Raw genomic sequence first — 19,610 nt, 5'->3', positions numbered from 1 at the left:
CCAGGCATCTGGAAAGGACCCCTTCAAGCAAAGGGAAAGTTGATGATGTGAGAGTGTGTCTCCTGGACCTTCTGAACTTAAAGGTGTTACCCCCAAGCCTGTTTCACAGGTTGTTCTAGAAAATGGATGAGATAATGCAAATTAAATAACTGGGATAAATAACATTTTTATAAATCGTTGCAACTTACAAAACTTTTTCATGTTTATTAGCAGAGATAATCTTCCCCAGCATTTTGTGGGGTGGATGGACTCACACCTTACACTCACAATGAAAGACTGAAGGACAGAGAGGTAAGTCAAGGCCACAAAGTGAATTGTAAATGAGTCACAACTAAACCAGGTTTCCTGGCTCTCAGCCCAGGCCTCTCCCCACTACTTCCCCCATGTCAGCAAGGCTTTAATGCTCCCCACCACTCTTTGCATGCTCAGTCTGCAAAGTCATCATAATCGATCCATCAATATGTGTGTAAGTAAATGGCTATATACAATTAAAATATTTTACATTCTGGTTACTACTTAATTGACATTATCTCATCTGTTTTCAACAAGCTATGAAATAGCCTAAGCAGACATCAGCTCCAAGGCTGGAATAAAGTCACAGGCCACCACCATCCCAGCCCTGTGGGGTTCTTGTACTGGATGGTACTCAGAGAAGATGCTAGAAGGAACGGAGGCCACTCCCGGCCCCTGTTACAGGCTCCAACCTCCCCTCCAACATAGCTTCCTTCCAGCTAAGAAAGACCACCACTTCCTGGAGAGTTCTCAAGCCAGAGTACATGGGGCTGAATTGACTTGAAAGGATCCTTTGAAAGGTAATGAAGAGAGCTGCTGAAATGAATAGGCTGGGCTCTGTAGCTAAGCTGGAGTTTGCAACCCAAGCAAAGATGGAAATCAATACGTACTACATTTGTCCTTTGACAAGCAATGGATTGTTATTATTAGGAGCTTATCCTGTGCTAGACCCTCAAATAAATTTGCATTTCATCCCCCCGATCGTCCTGCAAGAATCCATTTTTTGATGAACACGCAGAGACACAGAGAGATGAAGTGGCTTGCCTGCTGTCAAAGAACAGAATGGTGTGTTCTGCTGCCTTTGTGTGTAGCCTTTTGCCAAGGGTGTCACTCTGGTGCAGAGGTGTCCCTCCTCAGTCAACCTCTCCAAGCACTTCCTGGGACCAGGCTGCGGGCACAGCAGGGAGTACGTAGGTATGGAATTCTCCAGATGTTCACACCTGTGTCTTCTGGGCAGCAAATATTGAGGTACTAGATGTGGAAAGTTACTCACCATCCTGCAGGTTTCCGCCCAGGTAACACTCCTGCCAAATGCACCCTTGAACCATGCTCCTGCATTGGGCATTCGTGCCGCTTCTCTGTCTCCCTCCTGTCCTAGGGACTCGGGTTGGACTTGCTCAGAGAAGCCTTACCTCCTGCACTGAGCACAGAGTTTCCCCAGAAAGCCCCTCAGTGCACCCAGAACTGCAGCCTCTGTGCCCCTCACTGCCCTCGGGTGGACATTGGCTCAACACCTCCCAGAAGTCAAAGCGTGACTGGCTGGCATTGGCTGGCCAGCATCCTCCCTGCTCTGCTATTTGGCAGACCGTGGAGTATCTCCCTTCTTCCTGAGCATGGCCTTGACCTTTATAAAATGAATGGCTCCTAAGTGCCCTCTGAAGGACCAGGACCAGGGCCAGGTTGGCTGGTGAGAACAGGGATTTTTCCAAGCCTGCCCCTTGGGATTCTGATTTAATGGGGCAGGGCATCTGAAATTTAACAAGCGCCCACCCCACTTCACCCCACCCCATCCTGAATGATCCTGATGTGCAGCCTTCAAGCAAATCATCAGCTTTTGAGTGTTTCCCAAACTTCAGCCTTAGCTGGCTGCCTTGATGATGTGTTACTTTAAGCAGAGTTATTTATATTTTGTACCCAGCTTTGCCCTGAGACAGTGGTTCTCACCCTGGCTGTTCATTAATGCCCCTTGGGGAGTGTTGTATAAAACCCAAAGCCGGGCCCCTCTGAGCTGGAGCATTTTAAAACCTCCCTGGGCAGTTGTAAGGTATGGCCAGGGTTGAGGACCACAGCCTTAAGTATGATATGCATGGAATCTACTAGATATTGAAACATATGCATAAATGCTAACATAAGGGCACGCTCGTCTACAACCAACCAAAAAGCATCCCGGGTTCCGTGCTTTGAGAAACCCTGGCAGAGGTCGCTATCATGCCTATTTTACAGATTTGGAAACTGAGGCTTAGAGGCTCCCAAATGCTGACTCTTTTAGAATTAGGACGTTACTTGCAGAGAATTCAATTTCAGCCACCCAACTCTAAACATCATGCTTTTTCTGCCCGGTCAGGGGCAGAGAAGTGAGTGGTCCTGCCTTCCAGTGGGGTGGGATTGAGGGGTGATGGGACTCACTCTGTGTACCAGTTTGGAACACAGGCTAAGATGAGGCTTTCCAAAAGACCCACCTTGGGAATCAAGTGTGTTCAGATGTATGCAGAACTCTGCAAAGGGTCTGGCTTTACCACACTCACCTCGTGATTAATTCCCTCTGGTTTCTTCTGAGATTAGCAGAAAGGAATAAAGTTTTACTACTGTCAGAGAAGCCAAGCTCTAATCAGCATTAGAAAGATCAGATTTGTCATGATTCCATCGTTAGTGTGGCTCATAGGCTGACCCATGACCTTTAGTTCCTGGCAAAGCCTAATTACAGGAAATCTGTGCTCAGTTTGAAAACTGGCTGCCTGTTTACTGATCCAATCTAATTAGCTTTAGATTCCCTGACCCGCTCAAGAGCAATGAGCTGCATCTTGTGTTCACCAAAGCGAGTAAGGACGCCTCCCTGTTCCCGGGTAGCCCGAGGCAGCTGTATTTATAGTCTGATTCTTCAAGGGGACACAAAATTCCCATCTTGATGGGCACAGTAGGAAGCCGGAAGGGATTTCCCAAATTAATTTTTTTCCTAAAGACAACGAGTGCTTCTGATTACGAAATCCTAGCATATCAGTCCTAGCCATGATGGGATCAGAAGAATCATGTTACAGATCTTCCTTTTAGAAGCGATGTCAGAAAGGGCTCAGAGGGACACGCTGGTTCGCAGAACTGGAAGGGGATGATGCCACACGTCCTGAGGCTGACGTCATTCCGGATTCTGAGCACTGCGGATGCTGAGATGATAAGGCTTAGCTCCTGTCCCCCAGGAATGCGCTATGGATGGGGAAGTGGGTCACAGACATGCACGGAAGTTTCCAGCATATTCTAACAGCGGCAGAGGTGGGACACCAGAGAGGAGGCATGTGGCTGTGTTGTTTGATGTTTACCCATTCTTGTATTCATTTATTCACTCATTCATTCATTCATTCATTCATTCAACAGTACGTACCAAGCATCTATTGCATGTCGGGACCACACTGTTGAAGGCATCATGGACCCAGAGCTGAACAAGGCAGAGAAAGTCCCTGTCCACCTGGCCCTTCACACAGTGGCTAATCAGACAGGAAACAACCATGCACTTGAATGGATGTTTAGGTATAATTATGGAAAACTCTAGAAAGTGGTGTAAGGTGGTATGAGAGAGAATATCGGGATTCTGACCTAAGCTGAAGAGTGAGAATTAACCCCACGTGGACGTAGGTGGGGTTGGCAGTGGGGCCTGGTGAAAGGAGCAGCGGGCAGGGAGGGCCGGGGCTGGAAGGGGCTTGTGTGTGAGGGTTTGAGAGACCAGCAAGGCTGGAGCCACAGCCATGGGGTTGGGCAAGTCCTGCCTTGGAGACGAGGTTAGGGAGGCGGGGTTGCATCCTGAGAACAAAGTATTGACGGTTTCTACATGTAGGTGGGGGGTTGAGGGTGACAATGAGGCGGGCTCTTTACAGAGGCCTCTCGGACAGCCCATATTGCTGGGCTATTAGCGTTGGGGGGAGATTCGAGGATGGTGACCAAGTGGAAGCAGGAAGACCCAATTTGGTCCATACAAGAGGTGATGGAGGCTTGGACCAGAGTGAGGCTAGGAGTTGTGGACGACTCGTGAGGTGGTTCCAGGGATCACAGGAGACCCACTCGTGCTGAGGCCCGCACACACGGCCTGACCCACGGGAACAGGAGACCTGGCTTAGCCACTGTCACTGTTTAGCCCGTCCTGCCCTCAGACCGTGCCGGACAGGCAACCGTTACCCTCCTTCCAGCTCTCCAGGAAGCCTCAAGGGAAGACAGCGCAGCCCTGTGGGCAGCGGAGGGACTTTGGCTTCAGAGACACACTGAGCCATTCTGATCCTGCTGACTTAGCTGTGTGACCCTGGGCAAGTTGTGTAAACATGCTGAGCCATGATTTCCACTTCGAGAAAGGAAATGGGAACCTCTCTCTGCAGGTCGAGGGTTGCAGCACATGAAGATGCGGTGAGCCAGGCCCTGAGGGGCAGCTCGCTAAACCTTAGCCCCCTCCCTCCATCTTTGGTAGCACATATTTCTCTCTCCATCCTCTTCAAGGGCTAAAGAGTCTCTGAATATCTAACTCAACTTCCTCTTCTTGTCCTGTGCTCCGTGAAAATCAAATTTCTGCTCTTAGTGGCTTATTATAACTGCCTTGAGCCTGTGACGTTGGAAGATATTACTGGAAAGAACTAAGATGGTTTGTCTTGCAATAGATGGGATAAGCAAGCGAGATGCTTCATTGTGCCAGGCTGCTCTGTCCACCAGCCCAGGTCTCCTCACAGCCTGGCTCTGTCGGACACCTAGCTACCCATCCCTGGACTGCTTCCTTCTGTCTCAGAGGGCTTCCAGGCAGATGCCGGGTGTGTCCGAAACACCCAGCTCCCTCTGTTCTGCTTCTTTGCATCATACTCATCTCTTAAAGCTCAACCCAAGTCTTGCCTTTTCCAAGAAATCCTCAATATCTACCCAGAAATTTTCTGAATGTAGTACTCCTTTTTTTTATTTTTTACTTTTGGCTGTGTGGGGTCTTCGTTGCTGCGCACAAGCTTTCTCTAGTTGCGGCGAGCGGGGGCTACTCTTCGTTGTGGTGCGTGGGCTTCTCACTGCGGTGGCTTCTCTTGTTGCAGAGCACGGGCTATAGGGCATGCGGGCTTCAGTAGTTGTAGCGCACGGGCTCAGTAGTTGTGGCTCGTGGGCTCTAGAGCACTGGCTCAGTAGTTGTGGCACATGGGCCTAGTTGGTCCGTGGCATGTGGGATCTTCCCAGGTCAGGGCTCGAACCTGTGTCCCCTGCATTGGCAGGCAGATTCTTAACCACTGCGCCACCAGGGAAGCCCCTGATTGTAGTACTCTTTGTAAAATGGAGAAACTAAGCTTAAAACACTTGGTATCCATGATCAAGTCCAAGTTCCTCAGCCAGATATGCACTAGCCTTCACCGCTTGGTCTCACTCTCCATTTCTAGCCAAGAAGTAACAAATGAACCATCCCTCTCCCCTCCCCAGTCCCATGGCAGACATTATTAATGACTCGGACTACTCTTCCCACTAAGCCCAGATTCAGCTTCAGAATCCTTCTCAACACAGCACTGCAAGCATCAGGGGCACCCAGGCACCTGGGTGGGAAAGGGCGTGCCGCCCGCCTGTCCTGGCAGCTGCCTCGATGCTGCAGTGTGAGTGCCACAAACTCGGAGCCTGCGTGCACTTACTCCTTGCCCTGCCTCCTCTACCTACTCACCGCTGCCCAACACCAAGTTGCCTCCTTCCTAAGATGGTCCAGCGCAGCCAAGAGGCATGAATGATGCCTTCATCTGCCCGAGGATTCTGCCCCGGGGCTGCCAGCACCAAGTTCCTCCTGAGTCCAGTGACTCTGGGAGGAACTCAGAACGGCGAGCACACCCTTTACTGATTTGTTTTTTAATCACAGGGGATGAGAGCTGAAAAGGGAAATTATAAACATGGGTTAGGCTTTATTCTGGACAAGCTTCTGCACCAAGAATTCCCATGGCCTGGTTCAGCAGAGGCCGGGTTCCTCTGAAAGTTTGTCATTCTTAAAATATGTATGTGGCGAAGCCCCTAGATGGTCAAATCCTTTCTCCATCCCTAAGGGGCTGAGTCTTCCTTGTTGGTTATCCAAATATGGCTGTTCTCTGATTTCATTGTCAAGGCCTGTGTCCTACACTCATCTACTCAATTATTCAATCAGTCATCAGTACTGACACCTACAGCGTACCTGACCGACCTGGGCTGGTCCCGGGGACACAGCGGTGGACAAGCCACCTGGTCCATGCCCTTGTGGGGCTGACTTCCTGGTGCTACCGTCTGAAATCCGGGATGAGGCCCATCCAAGCGATTCCCTGGAAGAGCCATAGGACCTCCTGTTCTTAAACCCGAGGGCTCATGTCACCCCAAGCCCTGGCTCCCTACAGATCTCTCCATCCTTCTCAGGGGTCTCCCCACCCCTTCTCACGGCTCTCTCCACCTCCATCCCCGGGGACCTTGCTGTCTTCTGTGATTCTTTCCCCATGAAGCCTTCCACCAGTGCCCACTCCCTCTCCCCAGTCTACCCCGCCCCTGTCAGTCCTGACAGGCACCGCATAGCTTTCCCCACTGAGTCTTCTCCCAGTCCCTACAGGGACACAAACGGAAGGAGGATGACAAACTGGGAGAATCAAGGACTCACACAAGATAGAGACAGCAGGGAGTCCATTGAAATATATATTCGGTGTATGTTTTTTTTTTCAAGTTTAAGCCATTTAATTCATTAACAGCTTTAAGTGAAATGCACACAGGAGGAACTGGTTCAATTCTCTCCTGTCAGCTGGAACATTCTGACGCCTCTGGAGGGGCAGGATCTCCCGGGTGCAGCCCAGACCTCGAGACACCACCCAGCGTTTGCCTTTGGTGGTGGCAGGGAGACCACGGTCAGAGCCAGTCACCTGGTGTTTTATGCAGCTTCATTTTCACAAGCCCGTAGCCTCGGCCCAGGGGCAGCCGGAGCCCAGAACCTGGGACCCGATGGGTTGTACTCAAATCCCACCTCCTCTCCCTGCTGCCTGGGATTCCAGACAAGCCCCTTCACCTCCTGGGGCTTCTGTCCCGTGATCTGTAAATAGGGGTGAAGACCATGAGACCAGCCTCACAGGAGTGTTGTGCGGATCGAGCCAACACGTGCGCAGTGCTTACGATAGCATCTGCTGCTAGAAACGCTTGATAACAGGCGGGGAAATCGAGGCTCAAAGGGGAGGCTGTCAGCCCGAGGTCACACAGGAAGACAGGGCAGAGTGCCCCTGAGCCAGCTCCCTCCGCCACGCACTAGCTCCTGAGGCGTGTCAGAGGCCACTGGCTCTCACGTGAGGGGTTTCCTCTGTACCTGGGCATGGGGTCAGGACACGTAGGAAAGCTCCAGTGTTGCTGCTGACCTTTGACCCATAGGGACCTGGGATCACTTGGCTTTGGACTGACTCCACCGTCAGTCTCAGCACTAAAGCCCATCAACCCATTCCTGAATTCCTGAACCCTGGTCCAGTATGGGCCCTATTGCCTTCTTTTAACATGTTGGCCTCACTTTTTACCATTTGCTTTTGATGATCTGGGCCCCACTCCCCGAAGAACACTGCTGGCCTGCAGATTTCTCAGGTCCAAGGCCTGGCCCCTCTGAGAGGTGACTTGCAGAAGAGCATCCTCAGCACCTGGGCTGGGCTTTGTCTGCTGCGCCACCAAGATCCCTGGTGTTTGCCTTCGGTCCCGCGCATCAGCTCTCTCCAGTGACTCAGCATGAGGCCAACCTAAGTCCTCCTTCCCGCACCTGATGCCCGGCTCCCCCAGTGCTGCCTGGTTGCCCGTGGTACCCTTGGTCCTTGACCCTTGGCCCTTGACCCTTGGCCTTCTCCCAGCACCAGCAAGTTCCCGCCCTCTTGGGGAACGTGAGCTGTCAGGAGTTCGCCTGGGATCAGCCCGCAGGGGTCCTAGGCCCCTCCCCTCAGTCCCTGCTGCTTGACCCTGAGCCACGATTGTTTCTTCCAAACTTCAGTGTCTGCGTCTGTGAAATGGGAATAACAACAGAAAACCCCACCTCACCGGCTGGGAGGGATTCTTCGATCCTCGGGAAAGCTCTCTCTGTGACTGCCTCGGACAATCTATTGGGACAACACCAACGATAAGTGGTAGCTGTTGCTTTTAGACCAGAGTTCACAGTTTGTCCAAATGTTTCCATTTTCACACTTTTTGTAACAAAGAAGAAAAATATATGTAGCATAACAGTTACAAGCACAGAGGTGAGAGCTAGCAAAGTTTGGGTTCTACCTCTTGCCAATTGCGTGACCCTGCACAAGTTTCCTTAAATCTCAGTGTTCATTTCTTCATCTGTAAAATTGAAAAATGATATGTAACTCACGAGCTTTGTGTCAAGATTAAAAGAGATAACGTGTGAAAATGTCCTCTCCCAGTGTTGACAGAGAGTAAAAAGAAATCCATAAACAAAGTCATCACTGTTACTATGTTACCATTGTGTATAGGTAATTCCATATGGTTGTTTCCATACTCTATTTATACTTTGTCATCCTGCTTTTTCCAATTTATGTTCCAGAATATTCCCATCATCATTAACATTATTGTACTGACTGTATAATAGTCTGTCTTTTAGGTGCTCATATGTCCTTTAACCAGTTGGTCATGGTTGATTTCCTTTTTTCAATATTACAAACAGCTCCGGAATAGACAGACATATGTGGGCAAATAGGTCCTCCAACATTGCGATTCTTTCCTTGAAATAGATTTCACGAAATGGGATTACTGCATCAAAATGCAATGCACAAGCACAAAATGCAACGCACATTTTTAGGTTTCTTGATGTACATTGATATTTTGGGTTCCAGAAAATTTATACAAATTTGCATTCTTGGGGGTGTATACGAGGCTGCATGACACATCACTCCCTCCTCTGACTTACTAAGGAACAATCTGAGCCTCTCGAATCAGTTCTTTCTGCTCCCGCGTCATGGCACTCTTGTTTAGGGACAGTGCCCATTTGTTGAGTCATTCACTCATTCACTCATTCATTTATTCATTCAATGCTTAATTCTCAATTTTCATGTTATTTGGCCTTTTTTCTTTTTTTAAAAACAGCTTTGTTACAGTGTAATTTATATACCACAAAAGGCACCTTTGGAAGTGTATAATTAAATAGTTATAGAGTTAGGCAACCACAATCTAATTTTGGAATATCACCATCATGCCTGAAAAGAAACTCATGCCCCCTTACAGACACTACCCCTCCATGTGCCTCCCCAGCTTTGGCAACTTCTAATCTAAGTTCTGTCTCTGTAGATTACAGATATGCCTTTTCTGGACTTTTCTTATAAACAGGATTACACAGTACACGACCTTTTGTGTCTGGTTTCTTTCACTTAAGCGTGGCATTTTTGACGTTCATCCTGTCGGCCAGCGTCTTCTTGATAAACCATCTTCACTTGGCTTGCAAGACACTGAGTTTGTTTGTTTCCCTACTACCCTAGTTGTTCCTTCTCCTGGAGCTGGGACTTGGGGCAGTAAGTGAGACATTCACCTTGGGAGCAAAATCGAAGAAGGTATTGAAAAATTCAGTCATCAAGATAAATAATATTTAACACAGTATTTCCAAAAAGTCAAAATGAACAAAAAAACTCCACGATGAACAAAATATCAACATTTTTTTTTTTTAATTTATTTATTTATTTTATGGCTGTGTTGGGTCTTCGTTTCTGTGCGAGGGCTTTCTCCAGTTGTGGCAAGCGGGGGCCACTCTTCATCGCGGTGCGCGGGCCTCTCACTATCGTGGCCTCTCTTGTTGCGGAGCACAGGCTCCAGACGCGCAGGCTCAGTAATTGTGGCTCACGGGCCCAGTTGCTCCGCGGCACGTGGGATCCTCCCAGACCAGGGCTCGAACCCGTGTCCCCTGCGTCGGCAGGCAGACTCTCAACCACTGAGCCACCAGGGAAGCCCAATATCAACATTTTAAATAAAGGCAGGATCTAGTGGGGGTTGAGGGGGAGGCTAGTGGGGTGCGTTTTACGAGTGTAGAATCGGATCCTGAGACAAGGTTTTCCACCCACATTCTCTGAAAAACAGCCTTTGGCATCCCGTGGCCACTCTCCCTGCTTTAATTCTTCTTCCTAAACCTTTGTTACCCCTCGTCTGTCCCATAAGCGTTTATTTATTTGTGGAGTGTGCGTGAGGGCTGATGCATGTCAAAGAATGAGGCCAGATGAGCAGGTGCAGCCACGTCAAGGAGCAAATAGTGCCTCTATCATCATTTGGATTCTTCCCTTAGAATAGATTTCAATAAAGGAGCTACTGTGTCAAAATAAACCCAATGCACAGTTCTAAGTTTCTCTTTTTTAAAAAAATTATTTATTTATTTATGTTTGCTGTGTTGGGTCTTCGTTGCTGCTCACGGGCTTTCTCTAGTTGCGGCGAGCAGGACTACTCTTTGTTGCGATGCGCAGGCTTCTCATGGCGGTGGCTTCTCTTGTTGAGGGTTCTAGGCGCGCAGGCTTCAGTAGCTGTGGTGCGTGGGCTCAGTAGTTGTGGCTCGCGGGCTTAGTTGCTCTGCGGCATGCGGGATCTTCCTGGACCAGGGCTCAAACCCGTGTCCCTTGCATTGGCGGCAGATTCTTAACCACTGCACCACCAGGGAAGTCCCTCTAAGTCTCTTGACGTCTGTCAATGTTTCACATCAGTGTTTCACCCAAGGACGCAGAGAATGTCTCCTTCTCTCCAAAGAGCACGTTGGATGACGAACTAAGAATCCTGACCTTTATTCATAAGCATGGAGGGCTTTTAGACAAAGGAGCACTGTGGTCCCCAAATCAGTATCAAACATCCGATCACGGCACCAGAGAGAGGAGAGGATGCACTACAGCAGGGCTGACGAATGATTTCTCTAAAGGACCAGATGGTTTTCGGCTTTGTTAGCCATACACTCTATTGCTACCACTCAACTCTGCCACTGGAGCGTGAGAGCAGCCTGAGTTGTGTACATAGATGCGTGTGCCTGTGTTACAATAAATAAATAAAACTTTATTTACAGAGACAGGCAGTGGGCCAGATTTGGCCCATGGGTCATAGTTTGCTGCCCCTGTTCTAGAGTGTTCATGTAAGCTCATGAAGTCTCTGACTTAACGCTTAGTGCAGAAGCAGCCTGGAATGTCCCTTGGAACAGTTCTTAGCAGGAGTGCTTTACTAAGAACTTTCCCCAGACGATGTAAGTGCCACTCACAGGGCACCCTCACCCATGTGCAATGAGAGCTTTGAGGAAGGATGGGTGGCGGGTGGCGAATGAGTACGTGAGTGAATGAATGACTAATCATCAGGGAAGAACAGCTGAGGACACAGGGCAGGGGGAACTGGGGGGCATGCAAAGGCTGTTCCACGTAGACGACACTTCCTCTTCCTCTACCTCTGTCTCGAGGAGTAACACCATCAAACCCCCTGCTGCTCCAGCAGGATAAGAGCTAGCTAACCTGTCATCCTCCTCCTCCTCCTGGAGCCCCACGTCCAGGTGATCCCATCTCAGAGGATGTCTCTACCTGGGTTCTCTGCATCCCCACCGCCATTCTCCCAAGCCAGGTTCTTGTCCTGTCCCACCTGGACATCAGCCTGGCTTCCGGTCTCCAGCCTCCTGTCCGATTCGCTATAGTATCCTCTGGGGTAACCTTTCCTGAAGGAAAACAGCATCGTCAGTTCTCTGCTCGAAAGCCTTCAATGGCTCTCAGCTGTTTCTAGATTGTCTCCACTTAGAGGAAGAAGGAAGAAAATAAGGCAAGAAGGAGGGAGAGGAGGAAGGAAGGGAGGGAGGGAGGACAAGCATTCAGGAGAGCCCGTCCTGGGGCAGCACCGTGCCAGCAGCACCCCTGAATTGTCTCACTCTCCCCTCACCCCTCACGCCTGCCCCCATGACACACGAAGCCCTCACAGTCCTGCCCGGGCTCTGCACCCGCCTCTCCCAGCCAGACGTGCCCTTCACCTGCCCTCTTTTTTTTTTTTTTAACATCTTTATTGGAGTATAATTGCTTTACAATGGTGTGTTAGTTACTGCTGTATAACAAAGTGAATCAGCTATACATATACCTATATCCCCATATCGCCTCCCTCTTGCGTCTCCCTCCCACCCTCCCTCTCCCACCCTCCCTCTCCCACCCCTCTAGGTGGTCACAAAGCACTGAGCTGATCTCCCTGTGCTATGCGGCTGCTTCCCACTAGCTATCTGTTTTACATTTGGTAGTGTATATATGTCCATGCTACTTTCTCACTTTGTCTCAGCTTACCCTTCCCCCTCCCCATGTCCCTGTGCTCTCTTCACCTGATCGATTCCTACTCATTGTTTTAGGATTTGCCTCCAATCCAAATTTTCCAACGTAGCCTTCAGGGACAGCTTCAGGCAAGTTCCGTTTCTCCCTGGAGTCAAAAATGCTCCATTCCCATGCCTGGGGCCAGGCCCAGAGTGGACACCCAGCCAACAGAGTGGAATAGATCAATGAAATCAGCTTCTATTTTGGAGAACTGATATTGATCAAGATTTAATGGTAATTATTTGTTTGTTTGCTTGACTCTTCAAAATTAATCCTTGAGTAAGCCCATCAGTACCTAATGCCAAGTGAAGAGACTGAAAGAGAAACAGCACCTCACCATGCCATTTAGTAACCTGATTTCCAGGTTTCCTGCTCACTTCCCAAGGGAGAAAAGCGACCTTTGAATACCTCTCTGTGCAAGTGCTTTCAGTGTTGTCTCGTTCACCCCTACGACACAGCAGCACTGTCATTCCCATGTTATGGCTGAGTGACCTGACTCAGAGAAGTCAAGTAACTTGTCTTAGGTCACACAGCCAGGAATTGGACTGATTGCCCTCAATCTTTCCCCACACCAGGCTGCTCCCAGATCCAAGAGAAACTAAACTGCCATTGTGGTGCTCTCTCTCCATCAATGTGGTAACACTACAGAGCCACACTCCCCTCTGAATTTTATAGGAGCAGGGGACAGGGGAGGTCTCCTAAACCAGCCGCTGCCTGTTGGCTTTCTGGCCTTTTAGAGGGTCTCGTGTTGGAAGAATCTGGAGAGGAAGAACATGATCTCCAGCACCAGAAACCCTGAGATGGATTGGTTTGGAGTCTCCTGAAAGCATTGTAAGCAAGAGGCTTCTTGATGTACAGTATCCGGTGGCTGTTGATCTAGCCACAGACAAATCTCAGATCAGTATGGCCTTTGCAGCGGTTAAATAGATTTCAGGTCGTCCTACCTTTGTGGCTTGAGTGGGAGGGAGCTGAAGTCCCTCCTCGAAGACAGGGCTTAGGAGTGGAACCCTGACTTCATGGCATCATGGACCCAGGTTTTCGAGACAGACCCCTTGTGTGCTATAGCACTGAAGCACCACCGATGATGATGATCTCTCCCTTTGGGGGTTGGGGGTGTCAGCCCCTCAGATCCTCTGCTTCTCACCATGACTATTAGTTGTTGGCTTTCCAACATCCTAAGAGAAGATGGGAAAGGTCTGTAAGGTTGTGGTTTGTGGCTTGTTATCTGTGGGGAAAATGGCAATTTTGGAGTGGCTCCTTTATGGGAATCATGCTGTTGGAATGGAGGACTGTGAAACAATGGAAGATGTGTATATGGCTTCAGTGGAAACAGATCGGGGAGCCAAGGAACAGTTACATCTTTACGACACCAGGGGCCTACAGGAAGGTGTGGAGCTGCCGAAGCATTATTTTTCATTTGCCGATGGCTTCGTTCTTGTGTACAGTGTGAATAACCTTGAATCCTTTCAAAGAGTGGAGCTTCTGAAGAAAGAATGTGATAAGTTCAAAGACAAAAAAGAGGTGGCAATTGTTGTGTTAGGAAACAAAACTGACCTTTTTGAGCAGAGACAAGCGGACGCCGAAGTGGCACAGCGGTGGGCCAGGAGCGAGAAGGTGCATCTGTGGGAGGTGACGGTCACAGACCGCAAGACCCTGATCGAGCCCTTAACCCTGCTAGCCCGCAAACTCTCCCAGCCCCAGAACAAAGCGAGCTTCCCTCTGCCTGGGGGGAGAAGCAAAGGCAACTCCAGCTCTGAGAACTAAACCCTAGGGTGCACAACTGTCCCTTGAATAGTGACTGCCTCGAGGTGTCCGTGAACTCATGTAAAACAGGCCATTTCTATCTAGCTTTGGCCCTTAGGAAACCCCTAGGGAAGTAATTTAAGGCACTTTTAGTTATAATTCAGTTACTATTGCCTGACATGAAGTAATATATTTGCATTCTCCTTGTTTCAAACTTGTCCCTGAAAGTAGCACCTTTGTTATCTATATTATGTTGCATTTGTCAAGAGAATAAAATAAAGTTTGGGTGGTATGCACGTGTAAAAAAAAAGCACCAAGGCAAAGATCAACAAACCCACTCCTTCCAGCCCTGGTATTAGGTGAAAGGCCGACCAGGGCTTTTATTAGAATTGAAAATCAGACTAACTTTCCAAATACAGGCCTTCTCTTTTCTTGGCTCCCAAGGAAGCCAAAAAGGAAAAAGAGAGACCCAGCCGATGCAGGCTGATGGGAAAGGGGGGCAGCCCAGAGGACTGTAGAGTTTTCAGATGTATGAATAATTTGAATAAAAATCGTTAGCAACATGCCATTTCTTCTATGCCAAGAAAAGAATCCTCCCTTTATAAATATCCTCAGGGGAGCAATTGTGATGGATAGATGCTGGGGTTTGTAAAGGTGGATCCATTTTACTCAGTGGGTGCCAAGGCGCTTGATAAATAAACCGACGATTATAAACCATCCCTTAAAAAGTCAGGAAGGAAATACAGGAAAACATTCACAGTAGTTTCCAGGAATGTGCTAGTTTTGTTTCCTTCTCCAGTTCTATTCTTTTTTTTAAAATTGTTCTAATCATGAAAATATGTTAAAGTGAAAATTAAACTTTATTTTAAAATAAGTGCTTACAATGACTTGCAGCTTTTGAGTTGCCTGCCAATGTGATGCAAAGCAGCCTATACAATTTGTCAGACAATCCTCTGGAAACCATGCGGTAGTCTCATTTGATGTCGCATGTTCTGATCTGCTCTGCTAATATGTGATTTGAAATACTTTTATTTAATTAAATACTTTAAATACTTCTCCATACTAAAATAATCAAATCAACTTATTTTAAAAATAGATACACCCTTTTATAAGATAGTTATCTAAAAAGACAAACTCAGCTCAGCCTTTGGGCAGGCGTATCACAGAGTCCTGGTGGGGAGGTTTGAATGGAGAAAGCTCAGTGTCAGCACGGTGACATGCTTTCACATTTCAGTAATTATTAACACATCCCGTGTCGCTGGCTCCCAGAATGGTATTTACTTTATGGCTCAGAAGACTTGAGCTCATGGCTTCCATATCATTTGCCTTTTGACCTACTTCACATAGGGAAATGTTGATATCTCAGAATCTTCCAGTTCAAAGTGGTTCCACCCTGAACCTGCCTCATGACCCGCATCTGAATTTCCTGTCAGCCCAGAACAAGCAAGTGACCCGTCCAGGGTAGGGAGCAGTAACTGCCGTTAGTTTTTTCTTTTAACCATATGTTTTCGTACATCCTATTATTTAATTTTCGGAGCAACATGGTGAGCTACTAAGTTCAGGATTTAGGCTTTTATGAGTTGAATTGTGTCCCCCCAGAAAGATATATTGAAGTCCTAAGCCCTGGTCACCTATGAATGTGACCTTAACTGAAAATAAATTCTTTGAGTACGTAATCAGGTTAAGATAAGGTCATTAAGTGGCCCTAAACCAAGATGGCAGGTGTCCTTATGAGAAGAGACAGACACACACAGGGAGAAGGCATGTGACAACAGAGATGGAGATAAAAGTGATGCAGCTGCAAGCCAATGGGTGCCAAGGATCTATAGCCACCACCAGCAGCTGAAGAGGCAAGGAAGGATTCTACCCGGAGTCTCTATCCATAGGGAGCGTGGCCCTGCCGACAACTTGATCTCAGACTCTAGCCTCCAGAACTGCGAGAGAATAAATTTCTGTTGTTTGTGGTGCTTTGTTACAGCAGCCCTGGGACACCATCCAATCCCCTTTCAGTTTGTTCTATTTATGACGATCATGGACCACTGGTCACTTCATCTCTTCTCCAGTCCACCAGACTGTCTCTTCTTCACAGTCTCCTCATCTAAGTCAGATTCCAGATTTTAACTTAATTGCACAGTGATATTCTAAACTCTTCCTTCCTTCTTCACAGTTTTGGGCCAGCATGGCCAGTGGATTCCACCACCAACACGTGGCGCCATGTGCAAACGGGGGGGTCATGCTGCCGGCATCTCAGTCCACAAAGTGTTTTTCAAGCGTCCTTTGTTTTCCTGAGTCCTCTAACCACCCCATCTACCCCTCACTCCCAGCAGTTGGCTGTGCCGGGTGCATTGACGTCCCACCTGTAGCCCCTTCATTAGCCTGTGCGCCCATCCCCCAGCTGCTGTCAGTGTTGCTGATAAAATCCCACCACTGCTCCCTTCTCCGAAGACCTTTCCTCAGCCAGCAGGAGCACCCTGTTTGTTGGCCACCAACCGCAGACCCGCCGATGACTGTCTGATACAGGGGTACAAACAGCAGGTCCCCTTGCCTTAAGGTAGAACAGCAGGTAGATATACTCATTTAATCCCCCAAAGATTTTGTGGCCATTTAGTCAAGTAACCATACCCTGAGGGGAAATAACAATAGACATTTCAAGGGCTGTTTGATACGGGGTCATGGTTGACGCCGATATCCAAGGACCCAAAGCATCACCATGCCACCCCCCTCCCCGCCATTGGCAAAGGCCATACAAGAATCATGTAGTCCCTATTTACAATAGCCAGGACATGGAAGCAACCTAAATGCCCATCAACAGACCAATGGATAAAGAAGATGTGGTACATACATACAATGGAATATTACTCAGCCATAAAAAGGAACAAAATTGAGTCATTTGTAGAGACGTGGATGGATGTAGAGACTGTCATACAGAGTGAAGTGAGTCAGAAAGAGAAAAACAAATATTGTATATTAACACATATATGTGGAACCTAGAAAAATGGTACAGATGAATTGGTTTGCAGGGCAGAAATTGAGACACAGATGTAGAGAACAAACGTATGGACACCAAGGGGAGAAAGTGGCCGGGGTGGTGGTGGTGGGATGAATTGGGAGAGTGGGATTGACATGTATACACTAATATGTATAAAATGGATAACTACTAAGAAAAAAATTCAAAAATTCAAAAAAAAAATTCAGAAAAAACAATCATATAGTCAATATAGTTCTGGCCCAGGTATGCTGCACGGTGGGTGCAGTGAATCAACAGACCCCCCCGTGGCAATTTCCTTGGCCCTGAATATTTTTAGGAGAGATACACCGAACCACTGGACAAAATCTCACGTTGGTTTCTTGACCTGTAAAGTGACAGTTATTACATAAGAAAGGCCAACTGGCAGGCCTAGAACTTTCACCCCCTGACAAGACAGCAAATGAGAAACAATTTTGCATCCAGGGGGAATGACAGAGGGGAGTGCCACCCTCCGTGTCTTGAAACATCCAGGAGAGGTGGTCCCTGTCATGTCCCCTACACAAACTGTATGGGTCACAGCAGAACTTGGAACCTTCGAAACGTAAAAAAACAGTAGCTCCAATTGCAGTTTTGCCCAAGGTGGCATCACACCAGGTTAATGTAATGCAGCCTTGGGTATGCTGAGTGCAGCTATCGATAGGAAACGGGAGCCCCAGGGAGGACGGGCAGGGGAGATCTCCTCATCAGCCCATCTGGTTCGTGTCTGACAATCTTTCATTAAAGACGTCTCCCCGTCCCAATCCACCAGTCCAACTGGTCCTCCCACGATGTTTCAATCACTCCTTTTCCTGTTTTTTTTTTTTTTTCTTTCGGTGGTGGGGCAAGGCAGGAACACAGAGAAACAAAGAAATGAAATTTTAGAGCCTTCCCCTCTTTTATCTGGCGTTATTTTCTTTCGATTTCAAATTTTGACATTTCATTTAAAAATTCATTTTGATCTTCTAGGAATCAAGTTAAAAAAGAGTGTGGCTTTATTATAAAAAATAACAGCATAGACTGAAACCCATGTGGGAGACTTTGCCAAGTGACATCATCAGTTTTCCTTCCTGTTTTTGGAAAGAAGAAATAAGGAAACTGAGGCAAGGAAGTCGGTTTCATTGTGTGTGGTCATGGGGAAGATCTGGTCCAAGCCCAGCTGGACGCAGACCCCTGCATCCCTGGGTCCACAGAGTTGGGGGAGATCCAGCTACTCACCTGAGGTCATCTCACCGAGTCCCCAGCCAGCCTACAGGGCACCACTGAGATCCCCCTCTGAGCAAAGGGAACTTGAGCAATCCGCCAGGGTCACATGGCGAGGACAGAGATGAGGTGAGGTTGGAACTCAGATCTGTCCAGTAACACAGCCCAGGGGTCTCCCCTGTGCCTTTCCTTCCTGCAGTCCAAGCATCCAGATCCTCATGTTTGCTTTGCCTGTGAGGCTCCTGGATGGATTCCCAGGCACACATCAGTCGACTGAGCTCACTTTGTCCTCTTGCCGGGGGCCTGGATCTCAATCCACCCTCCTGTTCTTTTCTCTTAAAATGCAGTCACCCCCCAGCATCCACTCCCTCGGGACTCCTCTGGCCACCCCAAAGGGCCCATGCACCAATCATAGCATCCCAGGTTCACCCACTCCTGCTTGAGGGCAAGGGGTCCCTCACATGAGAGGTCCCTCGTGTTCTGGGGCATTTAGTGCTGATCCCTAGAGGGAATAGATGTACAATTCAATGATTATGAAACTTTAATGACTAACTTATTGATTATTTTGCAGATGTTATGCCTCACAACAACCTTAGGAGGGGAATGCTATTTTTACTCACATTTTATAATGAGAAAACTGAGGCCAAGAATGGTTGAATGATCCATCCAAAATGCAGTTATCAGGGAGCCAAACCAGGCTAGCAGCCCCGGGTCACTGCACAGCCTCCCAGACAAAGTTCAGGTGGCTAGAAGTATGGCGCCCAGATTCAGGCAGCCTGGGTTTATAGCCCAGCTGTGTGACCTTGGGCAAGTTACTGAACCTCTCTGGTTTTGTAAAGTGGAGACAATAAACATCCTACCTGCTTCACGGGGTTGCCATGAGGATGCACTGACACAGACACGTAAAGTCCTTAGAACAGAGCCTGGCACGTGGGCTTAATATATGTTAGTCGTTATTTTTCTTTTAAGAATTTTTGTTACTTGAAACATCATAGGAGGTTGGGTAAGAAACTTAACTGAAGTCAGAATTCTAGGAGGTCAAAGTGACTCCTTCACCCTAACTTCCAGCAGACCTCTTTTTCTACAATGCCTATGTTTTCTCTAGCTTTTATCTAGAAAGGAAGAAGGAAAGAATACAAGATGGAAGGAACAGCAATAGTGATGGGAAAGAAGGATTTTCAGTTCCACCTCTTATTTCTTGTCATGAAGGGGGTGGTCTAGTGGACAAACATACTGATTTAGGGGTCTGACAGAATTGGAATTTGAACCTCAGTATGACCTTGACCAGGTTACTTAATCTCACAACCTTCAGTCCATTCATCTGTAAAACGGGGAAAGTAGTACCAGTTTCCCTGGACTGATGGGAAATTAATGACGTATATAAAGCATTACCCAAGGGATGG

The 19,610-nt window shown here is 48.0% G+C and overlaps 1 protein-coding gene across 1 annotated transcript; it reads left to right on the top strand.

Annotated features, from left to right (window-relative positions):
- Nucleotides 1–13,435: 13,435 nt before the first annotated feature.
- LOC118895963 (NF-kappa-B inhibitor-interacting Ras-like protein 1) lies at nucleotides 13,436–14,290 on the top strand. Its single transcript, XM_036853565.1, has one exon. The coding sequence runs from the start codon at nucleotides 13,443–13,445 to the stop codon at nucleotides 14,019–14,021; it is 579 nt and encodes a 192-aa protein (XP_036709460.1). The 5' UTR covers nucleotides 13,436–13,442; the 3' UTR covers nucleotides 14,022–14,290.
- Nucleotides 14,291–19,610: the final 5,320 nt, after the last annotated feature.

Source organism: Balaenoptera musculus, chromosome 5 (assembly GCF_009873245.2).
Source record: "Balaenoptera musculus isolate JJ_BM4_2016_0621 chromosome 5, mBalMus1.pri.v3, whole genome shotgun sequence".
NCBI classification, from domain to species: domain Eukaryota; kingdom Metazoa; phylum Chordata; class Mammalia; order Artiodactyla; family Balaenopteridae; genus Balaenoptera; species Balaenoptera musculus.
This window is presented reverse-complemented; position numbering and strand designations above follow the sequence as displayed.